This window comes from Mytilus californianus, unplaced genomic scaffold (assembly GCF_021869535.1).
Source record: "Mytilus californianus isolate M0D057914Y unplaced genomic scaffold, xbMytCali1.0.p SCAF_3, whole genome shotgun sequence".
Lineage (NCBI taxonomy): Eukaryota > Metazoa > Mollusca > Bivalvia > Mytilida > Mytilidae > Mytilus > Mytilus californianus.
In genome coordinates this window covers 23,692,366-23,714,775 of record NW_026262679.1, presented here as the reverse complement: position 1 = coordinate 23,714,775, position 22,410 = coordinate 23,692,366, and the positions used below count along the sequence as shown (strand labels likewise).

The window sequence follows — 22,410 nt, the reverse complement described above, 5'->3', positions numbered from 1 at the left end:
TTATTTTATTTTCTCTAACTCTTTGGAAATTTAACCCTTTCTGGACCCTTTTTCTAAAAAATATTAATCAACATCTGGTTGCCGATGATCTCGGTATGATCCAAGACTGGTTAAGTTAAAAGGTTACAACTTTTATCAGCTCTCTTGATGAATAGCAATTGTGCTAACAGGTGAGAAATTGATAACTTTATAAAAACTTTTACTACATGGAAAAAGTTTGACCTAGGCTTCAAATATTGTTGTTCAAAATGTTTACTAAAAATTAACATATGAATATATATTTCATTAAAAGCAATGTTTTTGGTTAAAAGTGTTCTTTTATTAATGCTTGCATCCATTTGATCCAGAGATGCATAAGTTGAAATATATAGCAAATTTCTGGATAAAAAAGTATTTGGTTACAATCAAAAGCAGACTTTTAGGTTATTTGTCTACGACTTGTCTAAATAAGGGGAGTTTATAGCTTGACAAAGTTGCATATGTACTTAAATTGTCCATTAGTGAAGATCATATGTTAATTTATCCCTTTATTCACTTTGTTGTTGTTCTCTGGTAGCTGTCTCATAACCTATGTCTCACAACATCTTTTATTCATATACCTTGAACAAGTGTTATTGTAAAAACATCTTTATATACAGCATGGCAGCACCCCTTATTAGAATAAATACCTTTTAATTTTTCTCTTCTGATAACTTCTACTGTGTCAGTTGGATCATTAACTGGATATTCCTTCATAGTATTCAAATCAATAATATATTTAATACCAGAAGCTTCTTGGAAGTCAACATCCGATCGTCCAGAAATACCACGATGTGCATTTTCAAGATGCATATTTATCAAACGAGGATATTCACGAAGAAGTTGTTTTCCTGATTGGTCTATTTCCTACAAAGGAATTCAACTAAATATTACTCCAATCATCATCTACAACTTTTTCATTCAATGAGTCACAATTGACCTATTTTGACTTTCAGGGAGATAATTTCAGTCATGGAATTAAATATACTAGATGTAAAATAAAACACAGGTCACAAAATTATGAAAAGTAGTTTATGACCTACTACAGTATTAGATGAAAAGTAATCAGACTTGGATAGAGGTATCTTCGTGCAAAGTTATATTGCCATATTATTTTTTTATTTGTTTCTTGTATTGGTGTGTTGTTGTTTCATTAACATAAACCAAACAACTACTTTCATTTATTTGAATATGCCTACAGGCTATCATAAAAATTTAACACATAAAAAACAACAGTCCACATGCTGAACTTATTATGGTGAAGAATAATATTGAATTTTATATATAGTTGTTTAAAATACCAAGGACTTAAGACAGGTATATCAGAACCTTGACATCATTTATGATTCATGAAAATGATATAGGCTTATATAAGATAATCCCTGCCAGAATGACATGTTCACCTTTAATCAATTCATCATGTACACCAAAAAAGAGTTGACCTGTTCCTGATAGTATCTGAGAAGTTGACCTAATCACAAAAATTCAAACTTACCGAATAAACAATGAAAATGAAAATGAAGACAATGTTAAAGGAACCCTGCCAGACTCAAATGAAAACCTTACAATCATGCCATGTGCAAAACAGAGTTGAGTTATTGGTTTAAGTATTTGAGAAACAGACTTTATCTCAAAAATGTAATATTGATCACTGATCCATGAAAAGAGGTTAAGGTCACGTGAACCCTTAAAAAAAAATCAATAGTGATCTTCCTCTAATTATATGTGACCAATGTCCAAGTAAGGTTACAATCTTATATAAGGTATTTGAGTTTGCATCTGGAAACAAAAATAAATAACAGACTGGATAAAAACTATATACCACCTGCTGCTTTGTAATCACAGTTTTGTTGGGGGTTAGGAGTATGTCCAATTACTCAGCATGAATTCTACAAGCTAATCATCCGCAATTTTTATACTGTAAGACATACTATATCTATATTACAGCAATCACAGTTGTTAAAGTCTTATTTGACTTTGTGAGTCTTTTTCATATGTAAATGTTTATCTTTGAAAGATGTTTTATTTCCAGCCCAAAAGATTTGTTTGTTAGCCACGATAAAGCCTCTGGCCTTTAATATAAAAAATAATGGACCCTCAATCACACATCCAGGATGTGAAAGATGTGGGTCATTATTTGAATAAGCTGTTAGGCTTTGAGGGTTTCATTCCCTTCCATATCCCACCCATATTTATATTCACAAATCGTATACATTTACTACATTAAATTTCTTTTAAAAAATGTCTGGAGATTGATGTATTGGCTTATATATCACCCTACCAATAACCATGAAACTTTTATTTCTTTAAATAGCAAAACCATGTAGCTACTTTGTCTATAAACATTCTCATTAAACCCTCAAGCCTAATGACTTATTCAGATATTGACACACATCCATTACATCCTTGCCGTTTGGATGAGTGTCCACTATATTAAATTTTGCAAAATTATGATATCAGAATTACAGATTTCTGTTCACAAATATATTTAAAAATAAATGTGGATAGTGTATGTCCACATGTGGACACGGATGATGCCCCCGCTTGCATATCATATAGTTATAAAGGGACATAACTGAAGAACGGTAAAAGTGACGCTACCCAAATTTGAACTTGATCTGAGTTTTGTGGTAATAAGCATTGTGTGTAAGTCTCATAACATTTGGTTGAGTCTAACTTAAGTAGAGAACAGAAACTAAAAATTCAGCAATTTTTTTATTTGTAAACACGCATAACTCTAGAACGGTTGTGTATAAGTTTTATAACATTTGGTTGAGACAAACTAAAGTTAGAGAACGGAAACGAAAAAAATTTTATGTTTATAAAGGGACATAACTCAAGAATGGTAAAAGTGTAGCCACCAAATTTTGTACTTAATCTGTATTATGTAGTAATAAGCATTGTGTATAAGTTTCATAACATTTGTTTGAGGCAAACTAAACTTAGAAAACGGAAACAAAAAATTTGTACTTGATCTTAGTTTTGTGGTAATGAATATTGTGTATAGGTTTCATAATGTTTGGTTGGGGTAAACTTAAGTTACAGAATGGAAACTAAAAATTTTGCAATCTTTCGATTTATAAAGGGGCATAACTCAATAATGATTAAAGTGACACTATCCAAATTCAACTTGATCTGTGTTTTATCAGTGCAAGTCAAAATTAAACATTGCATTGTATAAAGTATTGATTGTAGTTGATTCAACTATAATCATGGACAAAGGAAGATAACTCCAATTTTAAAAATTACTAGATATTTAGAAGAAAATAAAAATTTTGCAATTTTTCCATTTATAAAGGGGCATAACTCTAGAACGGTTAAATTGACACCACCAAAATTCAAACTTGATCTGTGTTTTGTGGTAATAAGCATTCTGTATAAGTTTCATAACATTTGGTTGAGGCAAACTTAAGTTAGAGAACGGAAACTAAACATTTTGCAAATTTACCACTTATAAAGTGGCATAACTCTAGAAAGGTTAAAATGACGCCACCAAAATTCAAACTTGATCTGTGTTTTGTAGTAATAAGCATTGTGTATAAGTTTCATAGCATTAGGTTGAGGCAAACTCAAGTTAGAGAACGAAAACCAATTTTGGGACGTACAGACGGACAAGGGTAAAACTTAATGCCCCCACCGCTACAGCAGGGGCATAACAATCTTGTTTTTACTTACTTTGAAAAACCATTGAACTTGGTCATTCATGATTTTTGCTTCCACTTCACAATGTCGTCTATGTCTAAATTTGCTAAGCCAACGATGGATTTTATTTAAAGCATCTATTATGTGAGCCTTTAGCCCCTCTAAAACTATCTGGCTTGCTTGTTTATCTATATATATCTTAATAGGGAGATCTTTCTTTACACTATGGATTGCTGCTTGCTACAAAAGATATAAACAACAAATATTTGTACTAGGGATGGCAACAATTATGTATACTCAAGTGCAAATTTCATACTCAGATCCTTGAAAAAACTATTTCTAACATTACACCATGAGAATATTTTCCACCTGAGTTTCCTTCATTTGAAATTTCCTATTTATCATAAGATGAAAATTGTTAAATGGTTAATGTTAACAAATAAAAAATAAGCCCAATAAAACTACAGGAAAATGCCCCTCTTTTTTCAAAGATTGCCAAATGAAAATACTGTTTAATGTAATATGTGTGATGATGCATTAAAATATTGTGATGGTTCATCTTGAACATGTATATCCACAAAATAAATGTGAGGATCGCAGGTATTGCATGACATCTGTTAATTGGCAGTACCAGCTGTGAAATCTGTTCCTTCCTCATCTTTTCTCATCTAATAGTGTAATCACTTAAGGTTTATGAAGTATAGTCATTTCTTACCCTAACCATATCATACCCTAACAAAAACCATTTCGTAACCTGACCATTTTGTACCTCATGGAAGATTTATATGTATGCCATTTTATACCTTATGGAAGATTTATATGTATGCCATTTTATACCTTATGGAAGATTTATATGTATGCCATTTTGTACCTTATGGAAGATTTATATGTATGCCATTTTGTACCTTATGGGAAATTTATATGTATGCCATTTTGTACCTTATGGGAAATTTATATGTATGCCATTTTGTACCTTATGGAAGATTCTTATGTATGCATTTCGTACTCAATAGGAAGATATGTATGCCATTTCTGTTACAACTTAGACATGTGTCGCCTGTCATATTTGTTTCAATGTGCCTACTCCTCATTTTGGCTTGCACTTTTATGGAAAACCATCTTTTGAAAAAGTTATTTATTAGTTGCACGTAATTTCTCAAAATGAAAAATGCCAAGTTCTTTGTTCACATAAGGTTCAAATTCTTATGCAAACATTATAAAATTCATGACTTCCTTCTGAAGTGAATATCAGCTCATGCCATTTTTCACAGCATTTCCTGGCAAACACAACTGTAAATGACTGTAAAAACAGTTGCAGATAACAATTCATTAACCTTATACTTTTAAAGTTGATTCAAAATTAATTAAGAATATACCCTGCAGATTTTAGCGAGAGAAATTTATGTATTACTGAAAAATTATCACCAGGGTTTTCGATATCATAAACTAGTCAAAACATTTACTAAATTTTATCATCGGTATAAGGACATCATTCGTAAATATAACTCAACATGCAGACATCTTATACATTCGGGTATTTCACATCCAATCTTTTATGGTAATATTCTTTACAAAGCACAAAAATGTCAGTATTCACCTCGAAAGCTAACAAAACCTTTAAACAGACTTATTAAGAAGGGATATAGTTACGATACTGTTGTCAGGTCATTAAAGATTGCATATTTTGGCTTTAATATTGATTCACTTATAGGGTCTTTGCATCGGAATTAAACATATTTATTCTAAAACCAGTTGTTGGCATGACATGGGTTATGTTCTTCTCATATATTTTATGATGGTATAATACTAAACCCCTAACAGGAGGGATTGTGCCTGATATTCATATGATGAAGACATAATCTTTCAATCAGTTTAATTTAGGTCTGGAGCTGGCATGTCAGTAACTGCTAGTAGTCTGTTGTTATTTATGTATTATTGTCATTTTGTTTATTTTCTTTTGTTTCCTATTCTGACATCGGACTCGGACTTCTCTTAAACTGAGTTTTACTGTGCGTACTGTTGTGCGTTTGTTTTTTCTACATTAGCTAGAGGTATAGGGGGAGGGTTGAGATCTCAAAAAACATGTTTAACCCCGCCGCATTTTTGCGCCTGTCCCAAGTCAGGAGCCTCTGGCCTTTGTTAGTCTTGTATCATTTTTAATTTTAGTTTCTTGTGTATAATTTGGAGTTTAGTATGACGTCCATTATCACTGAACTAGTATACATATTTGTTTAGGGGCCAGTTGAAGGACGCCTCCGGGTGCCGGAGTTTCTCGCTGCATTGAAGACCCATTGGTGGCCTTCGACTGTTGTCTGCTCTATGGTCGGGTTGTTGTCTCTTTGACACATTCCCCATTTCCATTCTCAATTTTATTCATAATCTTTCATCATATACATATCATTTTATTCCATTACATTTTTTCTCTAGATGATAAATATTCAGCACTGTAACTACCTCATTGTCTGTTAAGCCTTCGATAACAGAATCATGCATTTCTTTCTTTTCATACTCTGATTCTATTGCTTTCATCAACATCTGTTTGACACTATGAGTGTTCCTTTCTCCATAGATTAAAAATTTTACAGTATCAGTACCTACTGGGTCATCATGCATCACAACAAATTTACCAACTGGACCAGCAGCTGAAATAAATTAAAGCATTTTTTGTTGTTGAAAAATTGAAGCAATTAAAATGTTCATGTCATTAAAATAGATGTTTAACTTTATCTTAAAATCTTACATGTGCGGCTTATAATAATCTTTTTCATTTTTTCTGATTTTCATATAGGTCATAGAATAAATTGTCAGAATTCATGCTAAGAGATTTTTTTTTTATTATACTTCACATGCTTTACATTAATTAAGACCTCTATGTTGCATTGGACTAAAATTTACATCAGTTGAAAAAGCAAGAAAGTGATTTTGTGCCAATTAATAATATGTGTTTTTGAGTTAACTTCAACAGGTACATTTGAGAGGCAAACGTTTGGTATTTGACAAATCTAGAGAATGTAATCAAAAAGAAGAGTGCATATGCTGATTTATCGGTCGTCCCTCTGTCTGTATCACTCTGCTAAGCTCTTAATAAAATTACATATCACGGCTTTGTGACGTCAAATACGTTGACCCGGCCTTAATAACTTTGACCTGGACATATCACCGACATCATAATATTTGAACCAACTTTGATAGGTTTGACCCAAACATATCACGTCATCTTCTGGTTTGCTGGTGAAACAAAGAAAACACTTGTTTCTATCATGCAAAATACCCAAATACAACCTGATAAATCGATTATCTGGTTGTATGCATATTCATATTGAAAATGATCAGCAGCTCAACACAATATGAAGCCTTTTTGATCTGGTTCGCTGCACTCACTTGACAAAAAGCTTCATATTGTGACTCACAGCTGATATTTTACGATATCAATATGCAGACAACCTGATAATCGTAACATGTCTTGCTTGCTTTACTGATTTCTGATTGAATATCATATTGCCAATCTTTAAGAATAAGATTTTACTACAAATACCACATAAGCTTACCATTATCAAGATCCATGAAAATAGGGTCAAAATCATATGAAACCTACCAGACAGACATGTACACCTCACAATAATTCCATACAACAAATATAGCTGACTTACTGCATTACAGTATTTGAGAAAAAGGCAATACCACAAAACCCTAATATTGACCAATGAACAGTGAAAATGAGGTCAAGGTCAGATGAACCCTGCCAGACTGATGTGTACTCCTTACAATCATTCCATTCACTAAAGAGAGTTGACCTACATCTGTTTACAGTATGGCACATCTACATGACTAGTAAGACCTACATCTGTTTACAGTATGGCACATCTACATGACTAGTAAATGATGAGTACAATAACAATATGTGACTCTTCCTTTTCTATCCTAGAATTGCTGACATTTTTAAGATAATTTCTACATGTTTACAGATGACAGTGGACAATGGACAGACAACAAAAGTTAAGTAATGATAATAGTTTACTGTCCCTTCCTATCACAACTTAACACAGACATAAAACTTAAAACAATTTAAGTTCAAATCTAAAAATAAAAGTGCTTATTCATATAAATGGATGAATCTTGCAAAAGACAAACTTCAATAGATACCTAAAGATTGATTTTCCATAATAAGAAGCATTGTAAGTTGTGGTCTAGTTAATTTTTAAATGTTTGCACATCATGACTTTGGAATCACATTTTGTTATCTATCATACTGTTATTATAGAATTCAACTGGTGTACCTGTCCTGATTTTTATTGTATATGGTTTTATTTACCTTTTATTTTGATTTTAGATTTTTTCAGATTGAGAACAAAAACTTGTTTAAACCCTGTCACATGTTTATGTTCCTGTTTTTAGTCAGAATCATTGTTAGTGGATGCCTATGTCCGTTTTAAAGTTTTGTTGTTATTTGGAGTATTTGGTGTTGATGGCAGATCTTTGACAGTTTCTGCTATACTAATTCATTGTAGGGGATTAGTCCAATTGACATATTGTATAGACTGTTTATACCATAAACCTCATTTTTTCTAATATTGTTTGAAAAGTTCTTATTGATCTGTATGCATGGAGTGGGGATTTATTATTTGAGTTTGAATGACATATAGGGATATGCAAGACAAGTTGACATTCCAGCACATAAATACATGATAAATGAACAGCATTCCAATGTCGGCCTTTGATGCACTTGTTTTATCAAACTAAGGGTAATAACTCAAATTATTTTTATGTACTTTTAAACTTTTTCATAACTATCCCACAAGAATTTTCCCTCACCTGAAATTCTACCAATAAATGATTAATAGTGTGGTCTTGCATTCAAATGCTGCTAACAGTGTTAATTTGTTTAAGTTGACTACCAAAAAGCAAATGATTGAATGATAAGTGAACAAGAGGCTGTCAGAGTGACAGCAAACCGGATTTTCCTGCAGAGGTCGAACCCTGAACAGTTGATCAAGTATGGACACTACATTTAAGCTAAAAACAGCTTTGAATTTGAATTGTGATTGAATATTTGACACAGCATAGGTTTGTGACACAAAATGAATGTGGTCAAAGAACTGAAATATTTGAAATTGGCATTTACCTATTATGGTCCAATATCCAAAATCTAAGTACATATTAGAATTAGCATATCAAAGAACCCAAAGAATTCAATTTTTGATAAAATCTGACAAAATTTTAATTTAGGACCCCTGGACCTCAATGTGGACCAATTTGATAAAGGAGCCCACAATCCAAAATCTCTCAATACATGGTTAGATTCAGCATTTCAAAGAACCCCATAAATTCAATTTTTGTTGAATCAAACAAATTTTAATTTTGAACCTTGATTTGGACCAACTTGAAAACTGGGCCCAAAAATCTAATATCTAAATACAGGTTTAGATTCAGCATTTGAAAGAACCCTATATATATTTAATTAATGTTGAAATGAAACACAGTTTAATTTATCCATAATATTTTCTGTGCAAAGGGAAATAACTCAAACTGGATAAATAGTTCTCTAAAATAAGATATGATGCAATTTTTCAAATTATAATCAATAATATAACAACAACAACCAGTGATGACTAAGTTCTCTAAAATTAGATATGATTTAACACTCAAACATTGTTAGAATCAGCATATCAAAGAACCAAAGAACTCAATTTTTGATGAAATTAAACAAAAGTTTAATTAAGGACCCATTGGACCTCAGAGTGGTATTATCTTATTAATAATGAAAATAAATACAGGTATAGATTAAGCATTTCAAAGAACCCTATATATATTCAATTTATGTTGAAATCAAACACAGTTTAATTTTGGACCCCGATTTGGACCAACTTGAAAACTGGGCCCAAAATCAGAAATCCAAATATATGTTTATTAATAGACAATATATAAGCTAAGGAGTTCACTTCATCAAAAAAAAAAATATATATATAGCATTCAGAAAATAAGTTTTTACAGAATAACAAACAAATTTACCACAAAATTCTTCAAACAATTTACCAAACAAAAGAAGAAAAAATTCCAAAATTTTATTTATCATTAATACAATGTCTTTTAAAAATCTATAAAACTTATCTGTAACAAGACATAATTGTAACAGGATGCTATTACGAAGTCTCCCAAACAAAGCTCCCATAATTCGTCATTCCATGGTCGCCTGACATTGGGCAAAGTGCATTACAAATTGGTTTGGTCTAGTAAAGTGATATGCATAAGTGACGCCTAGGGATTGACCCTGTATGTCATTCAAATCTTCTTGAAATAAAGAACAGGAACATATATGGTTTAGGGGTGGGGATCTCGACCGTTTACAAGTTTTCAAACAGGAGGGGGATGGGAGTGACCCCAGGGGATTCCCCTTTTATTTCATTTGATTTGTTTTATTGTCCCATACATGAATATATATGGTTTAGGGATGGGGATCTCGACCGTTTACAAGTTCTCAAACAGAAGGTTTAGGGGTGGGGATCTCGACCGTTTACAAGATAAAAGCACATTCTCAAATTTAAGGGGGGGGGGGGGGGGGGGGGTAAGAATATATATGGTTTAGGGAGACTTAATTATCTTCAAAATGTCTAAAAATGACCAGTAAATTTCTTACTATATTTATACAGTCCTATAAAGCTTATAGTCATCAGCACTTAGAAAACAGAGAATTTTCAAATAAATCTGTCACTCCAATTATAATTGTGAGAAAAGACATTTACCATATGCTGTCATAATCTGATAACAGGAGAAAATTATTTAAAAACACTTAGTTTAATCAAACTTCATATATATGATTAACCATTTCTGTACAAAGAGAAATAACTCAATCACATTATAAATACCACTCTTGGATATTAATAAATTGCTTCGCCGAGCGCAGCTGGATACGACCGCAGAGGTCCAACCCTAAACAGTTGGGGCAAAAATGGACACAATATTCACGCTTGATACAGGTCTGAATTTGGATTGTAATTCAATATTTGACACAGAATAACTGTAGTCAAAGAACTTAGAAATGGTTATATGATTTGAATTTATATTCAATTTTTTGCTTTTGTGCAATACACTATGCTGTTGCGAATTTGCCCCCCCCCCCCCCCCCCCCCCCCCCCCCTCCTTTTTTCAAAAAAAATAAATTTGAAGGATTTTCTTTTTGATTTCTGAAATCTTGTGGAGAAAAAATTGTCCCCCCCCCAAATTTTTTTTAACCTCCCCCCCCCCCCCTCTTTTTCCAAAAAAAAATTCTTTCCCTCAATCATGGTCATAATTTCAATTCAAATTTCCAATGGAGTTTGCAACCATAATAACCCATTTAAATACATCATAAAAGTCTTAAAATAGAAAATGACATACATAAAAGCTAAAATTAATTTACCTTAATCAGCATTTTGAAAATTATTAAAATAGTAACTTCTAAAAATGAATTGACAGCTAATCACCTCAAGACAATACAGAAAATTCTTTATACATAATTTAAAAGCAGTGTAAGGGAGGTAATTCAAAGTAGTTTTTGAATTACCTCCCTTACACTGTAATTTGTACTTAACTTATTGTCCATTATTCAGGACACCCTTGTTTTTTCTCACTTTTTTGCCCCTAATTCTTAAACAGTATGAGCCAAAACCCCCAAAGCCAATCCTAACCATCCCTTTGTGGTATGGAAACTTGTGGTATAATTTCAGAGAGATCCATTCACTGTTCCACAAGTTATTGTCATGAAACTAGAAAAATGCTTATTTGGGCCCCTTTTTGGCCCCTAATTCCTAAACCTTACACTGCTTTTAAATTATGTTTTGTAGTTTTAAAGTAATTGTCTATTAACCTGGAAACCCTTGTTTTTCCCCCTTTTTTGCCCCTTATTCCTTAAAGGTTTGAGCCATAACCCCCTTATTATACTAAAATTATTGGCAAATTTCCAATGGAATTTATTAACAATAAATTTTTTTCGGCAAATTTCCAATGAACATAATTTAAAAGCAGTGTAGGTGAGATATTCAAATGAGTTTGAATAACCAACCTAACACTGCTTTTAAAATTATGTTTTGTACTTAAGTAATTGTCCTTAACCTGGAAACCCTTGTTTATCCCCCTTTTTTGTCCCTTATTCCTTAACGGTTTGAGCCATTACCCCCCAAAGCCAATTCTTACCATCCCTTTGTGGTATGGAAACTTGTGGTATAATTTCAGAGAGATCCATACACCATGTTATTGTCTTTTTAAATGGTCCCACATTCCTGTTGAGACCAAACTCTCAGCATATCAAAGAACCCCCATAATTCAATTTTGAATGAAATCAAACAAAGTTTAGTTTTGGACCCTTTGGACCTCAATGTGGATAAATTTAAAAACGAGGCCCAAAATCCAAAAATCTAAATACACGGTTAGATTCAGCATATCAAAGAACCCCATATATTCAATTTTTGTTGAAATCAAACAAAGTGTAATTTTGGACCCTGATTTGGACCAACTTGAAAACTGGGCCCATAATCAAAAATCTAAATACATGTTTAGATTCAGCATATCAAAGAACCCCAAGAATTCAATTTTTGTTAAAATCAAAATAAGTTTAATTTTGGACCCTTTGGACCTTAATGTAGACCAATTTAAAAACGGTACCAAAAATTAAGAATCTAAATACACGGTTAGATTCGGCATATCAAAGAACCCCAATATTTCAATTTTTGATGAAATCAAACCATATCATTATTATTTGCTTTTATATATAAATCAGAAATAACCAACTTAAAATGGAAAATTTTAAAGAAAAAAAAAAAGGAAAAAAAAATCCCCCCCCCAAAATTTTTTGAACCCCCTTATAATTCATCACCCCCAAACTCAATCCCTGCCTTCCCTTTGTGGTATGGTACCTTGCAGTACAATTTCAGAGAGATCCATACACTTGAACACAAGTTATTGTCTGGAAACTAGAAAAATGCGTTTTTTTGGCCCCTTTTTGGCCCCAAATTCCTAAATGTTTAGGGCAATTACCCCCAAACTCAAACCCAGCTTTCCCTTTGTGATATGGAACCTTGTAGTACAATTTCATAAAGATCCATACACTTACACACAAGTTATTGTCCTGAAACTAGAAAAATGCTTGTTTCTTGCCCCTTTTTGGCCCCTAATTCCTAAAATTTTGAGGCAATTACCCCCAAAATCAATCCCAGCCTTCCCTTTGTGGCATGGTACCTTGCAGTACAATTTCAGAGAGATCCATACATTTGAACACAAGTTATTGTCATGAAACTAGAAAAATGCTTATTTTTGGTCCCTTTTAGGCCCCTTATTCCTAAACGTTTTGAGCAATTACCCCCAAACTCAATTCCAGCTTTCCCTTTGTGATATGGAACCTATAGTACAATTTCAGAAAGATCCATACACTTACACACAAGTTATTGTCATGAAACTAGAAAAAATGCTTGTTTTTTGTCCCTTTTTTGGCCCCTAATTCCTAAAATTTTGAAACAATTACCCCCAAAATCAATCCCAGCATTCCCTTTGTAATATGAAACCTTGTGGTACAATGTCAGAGAGATCCATACACCAACACACAAGTTATTGTCTGGAAGTTACAAAAATGCTTATTTTTGGCCCCTTTTTGGCCCCTAATTCCTTAACTGTTAATACCATAACCCCCAAAACCAATCCCAACCTTCCTTTTGTGGTATTGAACCTTATGGTAAAATTTCATAGAGATCCATTCACTTAAACTAAAGTTATTGTGCGAAAACCAATGTGTCTTCGGACGACGACGACGACGCCAACATCATACCAATACACGAGTGCAAAAATTTTTTGCGGTCGTATAAAAAGGGCGATAACTCAACAAGAAAAACTCAAATCGTGAAAATTGAACTTGACCTTCATTTAGTCACAGGAAACAACATATCTAGATTTGTTAAATTTCATCAAAGAGTTTTTATGTTATTGAACGGACACTGTTTGGCAGCTGCCTGCCATACATCACCAAATCAATAACCGATATTTCCTTTGAAAATGCAGTTAAAAACAGAAATATGAATAAAAAAAAAAAATTGGCCCAAGAGCTATCTCTTGATTATGAAGAAGAAGCTTCTGTTCAAGCTTTGTGCAATACAAAAAAGGTTTAACAAAGTTTGATTAATGTCTAAAAACTTTAAACCCAGGCTGTACAGTATCTAAAATTGGTGTAATGGAAACTAGGGCCTCTTTTGCTCACTTAGGTCTATGTGCAGCTTCAATAATGGACACTCAACAACATTGTAGAATAGAAAAGAATTCATCACAAAAATCTCTGTTTTGTTGATCTTGTATTACTGATATTTTTTTCTGCTTACAGTTTTTCTCTATTTGCTTGAAATTCGGCCAAAACATAAAAAAGGTAAAAAAAAAAAATTGAGGAGAACCACTCATATCTATAAAGAGTCGACTGACATTTTCTGCTGTGTTGACTTATTTGTAGTTCTCATCTTGCTGATCATTTATGCATGAAACAATTTCTATCTTTCATTACAGTTTTTAAGATCATAGGCAAAACCTAAACTAAAGGCTCTAAAGAGCCTGTGTCGCTCACCTTAAGCTTGGTATATGTGCATATTCAACAAAGGACACTCTCCAACATTACAGACGAGAATAGAATTCATGACAAAAATCTCTGTTTTGTTGATCTTGTATTGCTGATCATTTAGTCTGTTTAGTTTCTCTCTATCTCCTTTAGTTTTTGCTCAAAACACAAAAGAGGGTAAAAAAAAATCCTCACTTAAGGTTAATCGCTCCTATAAAGAAAGATAGTCTACTAACTATATCAGCAAAATTTGACTTGTTAGTAGATCTTGACTTGCTGATCATTTTTTGTGATTTATAGTGTCTATTTATCTATCATAATTTTATCATATAAGCAAAACGCAAAAAAAATGGTAAAAATCGTCATTAAAGGGCAGTTACTCCAATAAAGAGTCGTCAGACTATTTCCTCTATGTTGTCTTAATTGTAGATCTTGTCTTGCTCATCATTTTTGCTTATCAAAGTTTCTATCTATCTGTTATAATTTTCAAGATATAAGGCAAAAACGCAAAAAATTGGTAAAAATTGATAGAGCACAACATTTTGAACATTTCTGCTGCTTTCTGATATTCTCTATTTGTATAGGTTTTTCAAAATAATAGAAAAAACTTGCATATTACCCCTATGTTCTACTTTTAGCCATCTTGGTTGGCAGGCGGCGTCATCGGACACATTTTTTAAACTAGATACCCCAATGATGATTGTGGCCAAATTTGGCCCAGTAGTTTCAGAGGAGAAGATTTTTGTTAAAGTAAACAGAAGTGATGAGAACAGCTCATTTGGCCTGTGAGCCCTGTGAGCTTAAAAATCGGTGAAAATCATTATTAAGGGGCAATAACTCCAATAAGGATTTGACTGACGATTTGAGTCATTTGACCATGTTAACTTATTTACAGATCTTGTTTTGCTGATCATTTTTGCTTTTTAGAGTTTCTGTCTTTCTATTATAGGTTTCAAGAGTATAGGCTAAAATGAAAACAAAATCGTAAAATTCATCATTTATGGACAATATCTCCTATAAAAAGTCTGATAGTTTTGATTAAATGGACACTAGGTAGATCTCATTATTTTGAACATTTTCATCTTGTCAATTTTCTCTTTCTATAGTGGTTTTTAAGATAATAGATAAAACTAGCATTTTACCCCCATGTTCTATTTTTTTACTATGTCAGCCAAGGATCCGGAAATTTTCCCAAGTCATTTCGGTCATTTTTTTTTGTGATGTAATAATATCGTGATGCACAATAATGCATTTTTCTGAGGGTGACAAGTCTTGCACATGGACAAGTAAAGTCCTTTTTTGTGAAGTATTGCGTCAAACAAGTGTAACTGTACCCTGATCTAACAGTAACAGTGATGTCTCTGAGTTAGAAACTACACGAGGAGACGTTTTGTTGTTGTGTATTGCATCACTGAGGTCGTATGCATAACCCTTTAAATTTGCATAAATTAAAAGAGGAATAATTACGGCATGTTTCATCATTTTGAAATAAAGTTATGTAAACCAATTAATAAACTGTGTTGAGTTTCTTATTGCATGTACAAGATATCGTTTGTATTGTTCAAATTGCTGCTGTTTGGATGAGTGTAAGTGATTACCTAATACACAACAAGATAATGTGTATTCACCTGGTTTACGATAAGAGGATCAAAAAGGGGAAACTATGATTCAACTTTTCTTTGAATAAATAACTCAAGTCTGGTATAGTGATAACAATTGAATTTAATAATAAAATTCATGATTTTAAATAAATAAATAATTTATCTGAACAGAAGTTTGTACACAATTACAACAGTTCAATGAAAAACAATTGCATTGTAATACAGTCCAGAGAGAATGTATGGCTTCACTTGGGTAAAAATCGGAAGTTTAGCCAGGAAAACAAAAGAAAGGATAACGCCCATTAAATTCTGTGAGTAAGATGGTTTCAAAAAATCGGAAGTGCAAAAAAAACAAAAAGAAATCGAGATTGTTCATTCGCTGAGTATATTTCTTAAATAGGCTGTATGGCTTCAAATCTAAATTACGTTATTTAGTTTTAATTCCTTTTTTAAACATTTTTTTTTAATTCTGCATTCCTATAAATTATACGCTTTACCACTTTTGTAAATCTATTAATATCTTTATCTGCCATTTCCTACCGAAAAGTTAACAGTAAAATCGATCTTTCAAATAAGATCATCAATTAACCCATGTTGATCCCCATTTTCCATGCGCAAACTCAGTAAACATAAATCTATATTTAACAAACGTTGACCAAATCAGCTGATCGATTATAAATGGATTATATGTTTTATTTGGATAAAAATGGACAGATTCTCGAGTCAACAGTGTTATTTGACTTCTTTAATGAATAAAATAATATCTTTTTGGGAAAATCTAGGTCAGAATGGTTAAAACGTTAAATTTGATGCACAGCAAATCGCCATATTGTTTTTATTGCTTAACAGGTGTTTACAGGTGAGATTTGTGTACATGGCCTTTATGGCTTTAATCAAGACAATAACGACACCCAAGCCGAATTCAAACTTCCTGGACATTGATTACTATCCTCAAGTGGCAAGTGGTGATAATTACTATGTAAACAAACCTAGTGGCTTGAACCCAGACTTACCCCACGCTGTGACTCGACAGAGTCCTGTACATTGTTTTCACTTACATTATAGAATAAACAACAGACTAATGATAAATATTATTAAATCACTACCACAAATCAATAAAATTTTTATTTTGTCTCAAACAAATCTATTTTTCTTGATGACCTGAAAACAAAAATAAGTTCAAAATGGCGACCGATAAAACCCTGATCTCAATGAAATGACCGAAATTATTTCTGTAAAAAAAAAAAAAAAGACCTAAATCCCAATAAATCATTTCGGTCTTTTCAGTTTCCAAATCGGTCATGTCTGGCATATATGACCGTTTCTGGACCCTTGATGTCAGCCATGTTGATTGGCAAGCGGGGTCATCAGACACATTTTTTACAAACTAGATACCCTAATGATGATTGTGGCCAAGTTTGGTTAAATTTATCCCAGTATTTTCAAAGAAGAAGATTTTTTGTACAAGGGATGAAAATGGATAAGGACAACAACAACAGACAACAGACACCAAGTGATGACTAAGCTAACACAGGTCCTTGAGATATTCCAAAATCTATCTAAATTTATCTGTTAAACTTTTCCAGACATATAATTTCTAGTCTCAGAAACATTAGAATAATCTAACACATACCTGGAACCCTTTGAGATGCTTGGCCTATACCTTGTAACATTGATGTCACCATATCAGGTTGAAATATTACAAGATATACATGTTTTAATGTCTTTAAATCATTGTCTTCCAAGTACTCCTTGAGACCCTCTACTATAGTCTGACCCATCAAGTGAGGGTCTGTAGCATTGCCACCTAAAGAAATATAAAGATAGAGTCATAGCATTGTCTTCCAAGTACTCTCTGAGACCCTCTACTATAGTCTGACCCATCAATTGAGGGTCTGTAGCATTGCCACCTAAAGAAATATAAAGATAGAGTCAAATAATTGTCTTCCAAGTACTCCTTGAGACCTTCTACTATAGTCTGACCCATCAATTGAGGATCTGTAGCATTGCCACCTGATGAAATAAAAACATATACAGTCGAACCTCGTTGTGTCAAAGTCGAAGGGACCGGACCAAGGTATTCGACTCATCCGAGATTCGACTCATCCGAGGTCGAGTGTGTCGTCATAAATTTGGAATGCATGAAATACGGTATGAGATTTGTGTAAACTACCGGTAGATACAATGAACAGTGTGCCTTTTTTCGATATGACACTTTATGATTGTGTATTCAATCTCCATTTTGGTCCTTCGTAATAATTAAACACACAAGTACAGATACAAATCATGCACAAATAAAATCAATAGTCTACACAAATATTTACAAAGGTCAGTCACTATAAATTATGAAATCCCTCGCGGCACGAAATGAGTTCTGAACAGACTCTGATGAGGTTATTATTTATTATAATTGTCCTAATCCTTTTATTTATTGTAATTGTAATTAATGTGTTTAAAATCTAACGTTTCATTTAATCTCGGTTTGGGTCATTTAAATTTGTTTCGTTTTTATCTCAGGTGAAAAATGTTCAACACACTAACATTCCGCTTGAACTATCAAAAAAGGTGTTAATTAGCGGTCTTCATAAACATGTCATTTTAACTGTTATACAAACAAGTATGTTTACTCAGCTTTAATCTCTTTTGAAAATGATTAGGTGACATAAGAAATACATCCGATTTGAATTTTTATCATTAGGCCTGCATCTTTCGAAAATTCTTACTTTTGAACTTCAAGACATCGGGGTCAATTTACATTAATTTTACTTCGATGGGACTATAAAATTTACTTGATTTAACCGAGTATTCGAATCAACCGAGTTCAACTCATCAGAGGTAATTATGCATTGATCAAATGGGAATTTTACCAGGACCGAGAAATTACTTTGACTCATCCGAGTTTTCGACACAACGAGGTTCGACTGTAGTCAAATTATTAAGATGAATAAAAACAGTATACAAATGTCAAAATAACTAATGATACTTAAGTACCCCTTAAATCTTATTGTTACATATTCTTTTTTCTTACCACATTTTTCAGTGCACTGAATGTTTTTTTTTTTATTAATATGCAAAAAAGGTCAGCTAGTAGTTAAACTGACTTCTATAGATGATATTTTTTCAACATTATAACACAATACCACCATTAAGTATTTCTGCTGTTTTCGTAGAACATTAATCTAAATGTGGACTTTGCCTAGCCCATTAATCATTATTATTAAAATAGAATTTCTTGTAGTATCAACATTTTTTTCACTTGTTAAACAGTGTCTTTCCAGAAATACATTACACTTTTACATTTCAATTTCTCTAATTTAAAGTCCACTGTATAACTAGTCTGGTGACACTCTCCTAAACTACTGCTGAAAATCAGAGCTAGGCATCACAGTCTTCGATAAAGACTATATGTTATCACTCATCCTCTTGGCTTTTATTGTAGACTCAGTCACAAACTGAATAAAATCAAAAGGACTATCTGTTTAGCTCCTAAGTAACAGATCAAGTTTACTCATTACACATTTGCTTCCAATAAACAACACATACAAATATCGTTGTGGTATTGCATCTACTCATAGTTAAATATTCCTAGAACAGATGCAAAAATTCTGATTTTCATAAAATTCAGGTTTTTCATATCTTCATTTTTTGTATGATAAGATACTATACTTTTCTGTACATTTCTGTCCTCTCAGTTTTTCCCTATTTATAATGGTTTTCAACAGACATAATACTTGCATTTTACCCCTGTGTTTTATTCCATAATGGTTGACCGGTGGGATCATTGAACATATTTTTCTTAATCTGAATACCACAAGAATTATTGTGGTCATGTTTGATTCTAATTGACCCAGTATGTTCAGAAAACAGGATTTTTGTCAAATTTAAGGGATGAGGACAGACAACTGATGCCAAGTGATGGCAATAGTTCATCCTTGCCCTTTTGGCCAGGTAAGCCAAAAAGTTGATAGATACATATTCACATTTTTGACTAGGATTTCTACATTACCTGTGCCGAGAGCAGGAAGTGACAATGTCTTCAATTTCTTGTCTTCAGCTTTCTTCATTGCTTTTCCAATCATTTTCTTCCATTGTGCAGAAGTAGACTGATAAGTTATATGAAAAATAAAATGTACTGGAAGCCCACAGCCACTTGTTGATGTAATCTTGTGTTTCTTCATATTTTCTCCTTAAAAAAACACATGAGAGAATGAAAATTAAATGTTACCTTCTTTAGGTGTGTATAGTATGCACTTTTTTACCCCCAAAAAGAAGTTGATAGAGGGAGTGCGTATCATACACAAATACAGAAGATTTTTTGATTTTTTTTTTTTTTTTTAATAGCGTTTTTTTCTTCATTATTGTATATGTTCAAGACGTTTTTTATCTTATTTCTTTATTTGTAATTTAAAAAATCCTTTTGTACTGTAGGAATTGTGTAGGTCTTGTTTTAGGTTCATTTTTGCTGTTTTCAGTTTCTTTCTATCTCTTACAGTATTCAATATAATATGTAAATACAGTCGAACCTCGTTGTGTCGAAATCGGTTGTGTCGAAAACTCGGATGAGTCGAAGTAATTTCTCGGTCCCGGTAAAATTGCCGTTTGATCAATGCATAATTACATCTGATGGGTCGAACTCGGTTGATTCGAATACTCGGTTAAGTCGAGTAAATTTTATAGTCCCGTCGAAGTAAAATTAATGTAAATTGATCCCGATGTCTCGAACTTCGAAAGTAAGAATTTTCGCAACATGCAGACCTTATGATAACAATTCAAATCGGATGTATTTCTTATGTCACCTAATCATTTTCAAAAGAGATTAAAGCTGAGTAAACATACTTGTTTGTATAACAATTAAAATGACATGTTTATGGTGACCGCCTTATTAACACCTTTGTTGATTGTTCAAGCAGAATGTTAGTGTGTTGAACATTTTTCACCTGAGATAAAAACGAAACGAATTTAAATGACCCAAGCCGATATTAAATGAATCGTTAGATTTAAAACTCATTAATTACAATAGATAAAAGGATTAGGACAATTATAATTAATTCATGATAATTTAATGTAAAGCAGACGACCTCATCAGAGACCGTTCAGAACTTATTTTGTGCCGCGAGTGATTTCATAATTTATAGCGACTGACCTTTGTAAATATTTGTGTAGACTATTGATTTTATTTGTGCATAATTTGTATCTGTACTTGTGTTTTTAATTATTACGAAGGACCAAAAATGGAGATTGAATACACAATCATAAAGTGTCATATCGAAAAAAGGCACACTGTTCATTGTATCTAGTTTACACAAATCTCTTACAGTATTTCATGCATTCAAAATTTATGACAACACACTCGACCTCGGATGAGTCGAATACTTTGGTCCGGTCCCTTCGACTGTGACACAACGAGGTTCGACTGTACATTAATTCAGTTTAAAAAATAAATGTGGAATGTGTCCATGGGACACAGATGATGCCCCCGCTTGCATATCATATAAAGATATAAAGGGACATAACTGAAGAACGGTAAAAGTGACGCTACCTAAATTTGTAGTTGATCTACGTTTTGTGGTAATAAGCATTGTGTATAAGTTTCATAACATTTGGTTGAGGCAAACTAAAGTTAGAGGAAACGAAAAATTCAGCAATTTTTATGTTTATAAAGGGGCATAACTCAAGAACCTTTATCGTGACGGCACCCAATTTCAAACTTGATCTGTGTTTTGTAGTACGGCGGGGGCATAAAAACTTCATTGATTTTTAATTCCTCACTGCATCTTAAACAATTCCCTAGTACATCATTAATGTTTAATTGGGAAGGGCTTTAATTTCCGACTTACTTTTCTTTGTGCATTCTTCATCCAGTTTCTTCTTGTCACACTGAGCTTTCAACGCTTGGGCTACTGCACCTGTGAATAATTCAATTTGCTGATCAATATTGTTGATGAATAGGTCATATTATTTAGTACATATATATATTTTTTAGTTCCAACTACTAGTTTAAATGCAGATGCTTTTGGTATCATATAGTTGATTCCTTTTGCTTTAGCTCCCAATTTTGTGTGTTACATGTAACCTGAGCCTACAAATGTCTGAACATTGAATAAAAGACTATGTGGGCTATTTTCAATTACAAAACAAGCCAAGAACACAAAAATCAAATGGTAAAAAATTACTATAATTGGTATTTCATAAATATGAAGCCACCAATATAAGAGTTTAGAATGAAGGGTTCTCACTTTTTTTTGCGGCACATAATTCCCCGTTTTTTCCAGGATTTCTCTACAGCATTCATCTATTTTCAAAGATGAGACATTTTCTGTAAGACATTACATTGGGAACTGTGCAAACAAACCACCCTTCTTACAAACACTCAAAGACTTCAGTCATTATCAGTATCTAAGTACTTGAATCATAGACAAACAAATTCATCAATTTCAAAGACTGACAATCATTCCATACACCAAATAAAGTTGATCTGTTGGTTATAATATCTGAAAAAAGACCTAACAACGAAAACTAAACAGTGAACAATGAACCATACAAATGAGGTCAACGTTAAATGAAACCTATCTAGGGGTATGAACA

General features: G+C 32.7%; 1 protein-coding gene and 1 long non-coding RNA gene across 2 annotated transcripts in view; one reads left to right on the top strand and one right to left on the bottom strand.

Moving 5' to 3' along the window:
- Positions 1–22,410, bottom strand: part of LOC127734141 (protein mono-ADP-ribosyltransferase PARP14-like) — an 89,878-nt gene that overhangs the window by 10,815 nt on the left and 56,653 nt on the right. Inside the window, exons 17-22 of the mRNA XM_052243824.1 lie at positions 21,663–21,731; positions 19,832–20,011; positions 17,459–17,632; positions 6,115–6,302; positions 3,694–3,900; positions 669–885 (exon numbers count right to left, since the gene is read on the bottom strand). Coding sequence (XP_052099784.1) covers positions 669–885; positions 3,694–3,900; positions 6,115–6,302; positions 17,459–17,632; positions 19,832–20,011; positions 21,663–21,731 — 1,035 coding nt within the window. The remainder of the gene's footprint in view (positions 1–668; positions 886–3,693; positions 3,901–6,114; positions 6,303–17,458; positions 17,633–19,831; positions 20,012–21,662; positions 21,732–22,410) is intronic.
- LOC127734178 (uncharacterized) overlaps positions 10,520–22,410 on the top strand; it is a 30,931-nt gene continuing 19,040 nt past the window's right edge. Inside the window, exon 1 of the long non-coding RNA XR_007997461.1 lies at positions 10,520–10,579. This is a non-coding gene — a long non-coding RNA (uncharacterized LOC127734178). The remainder of the gene's footprint in view (positions 10,580–22,410) is intronic.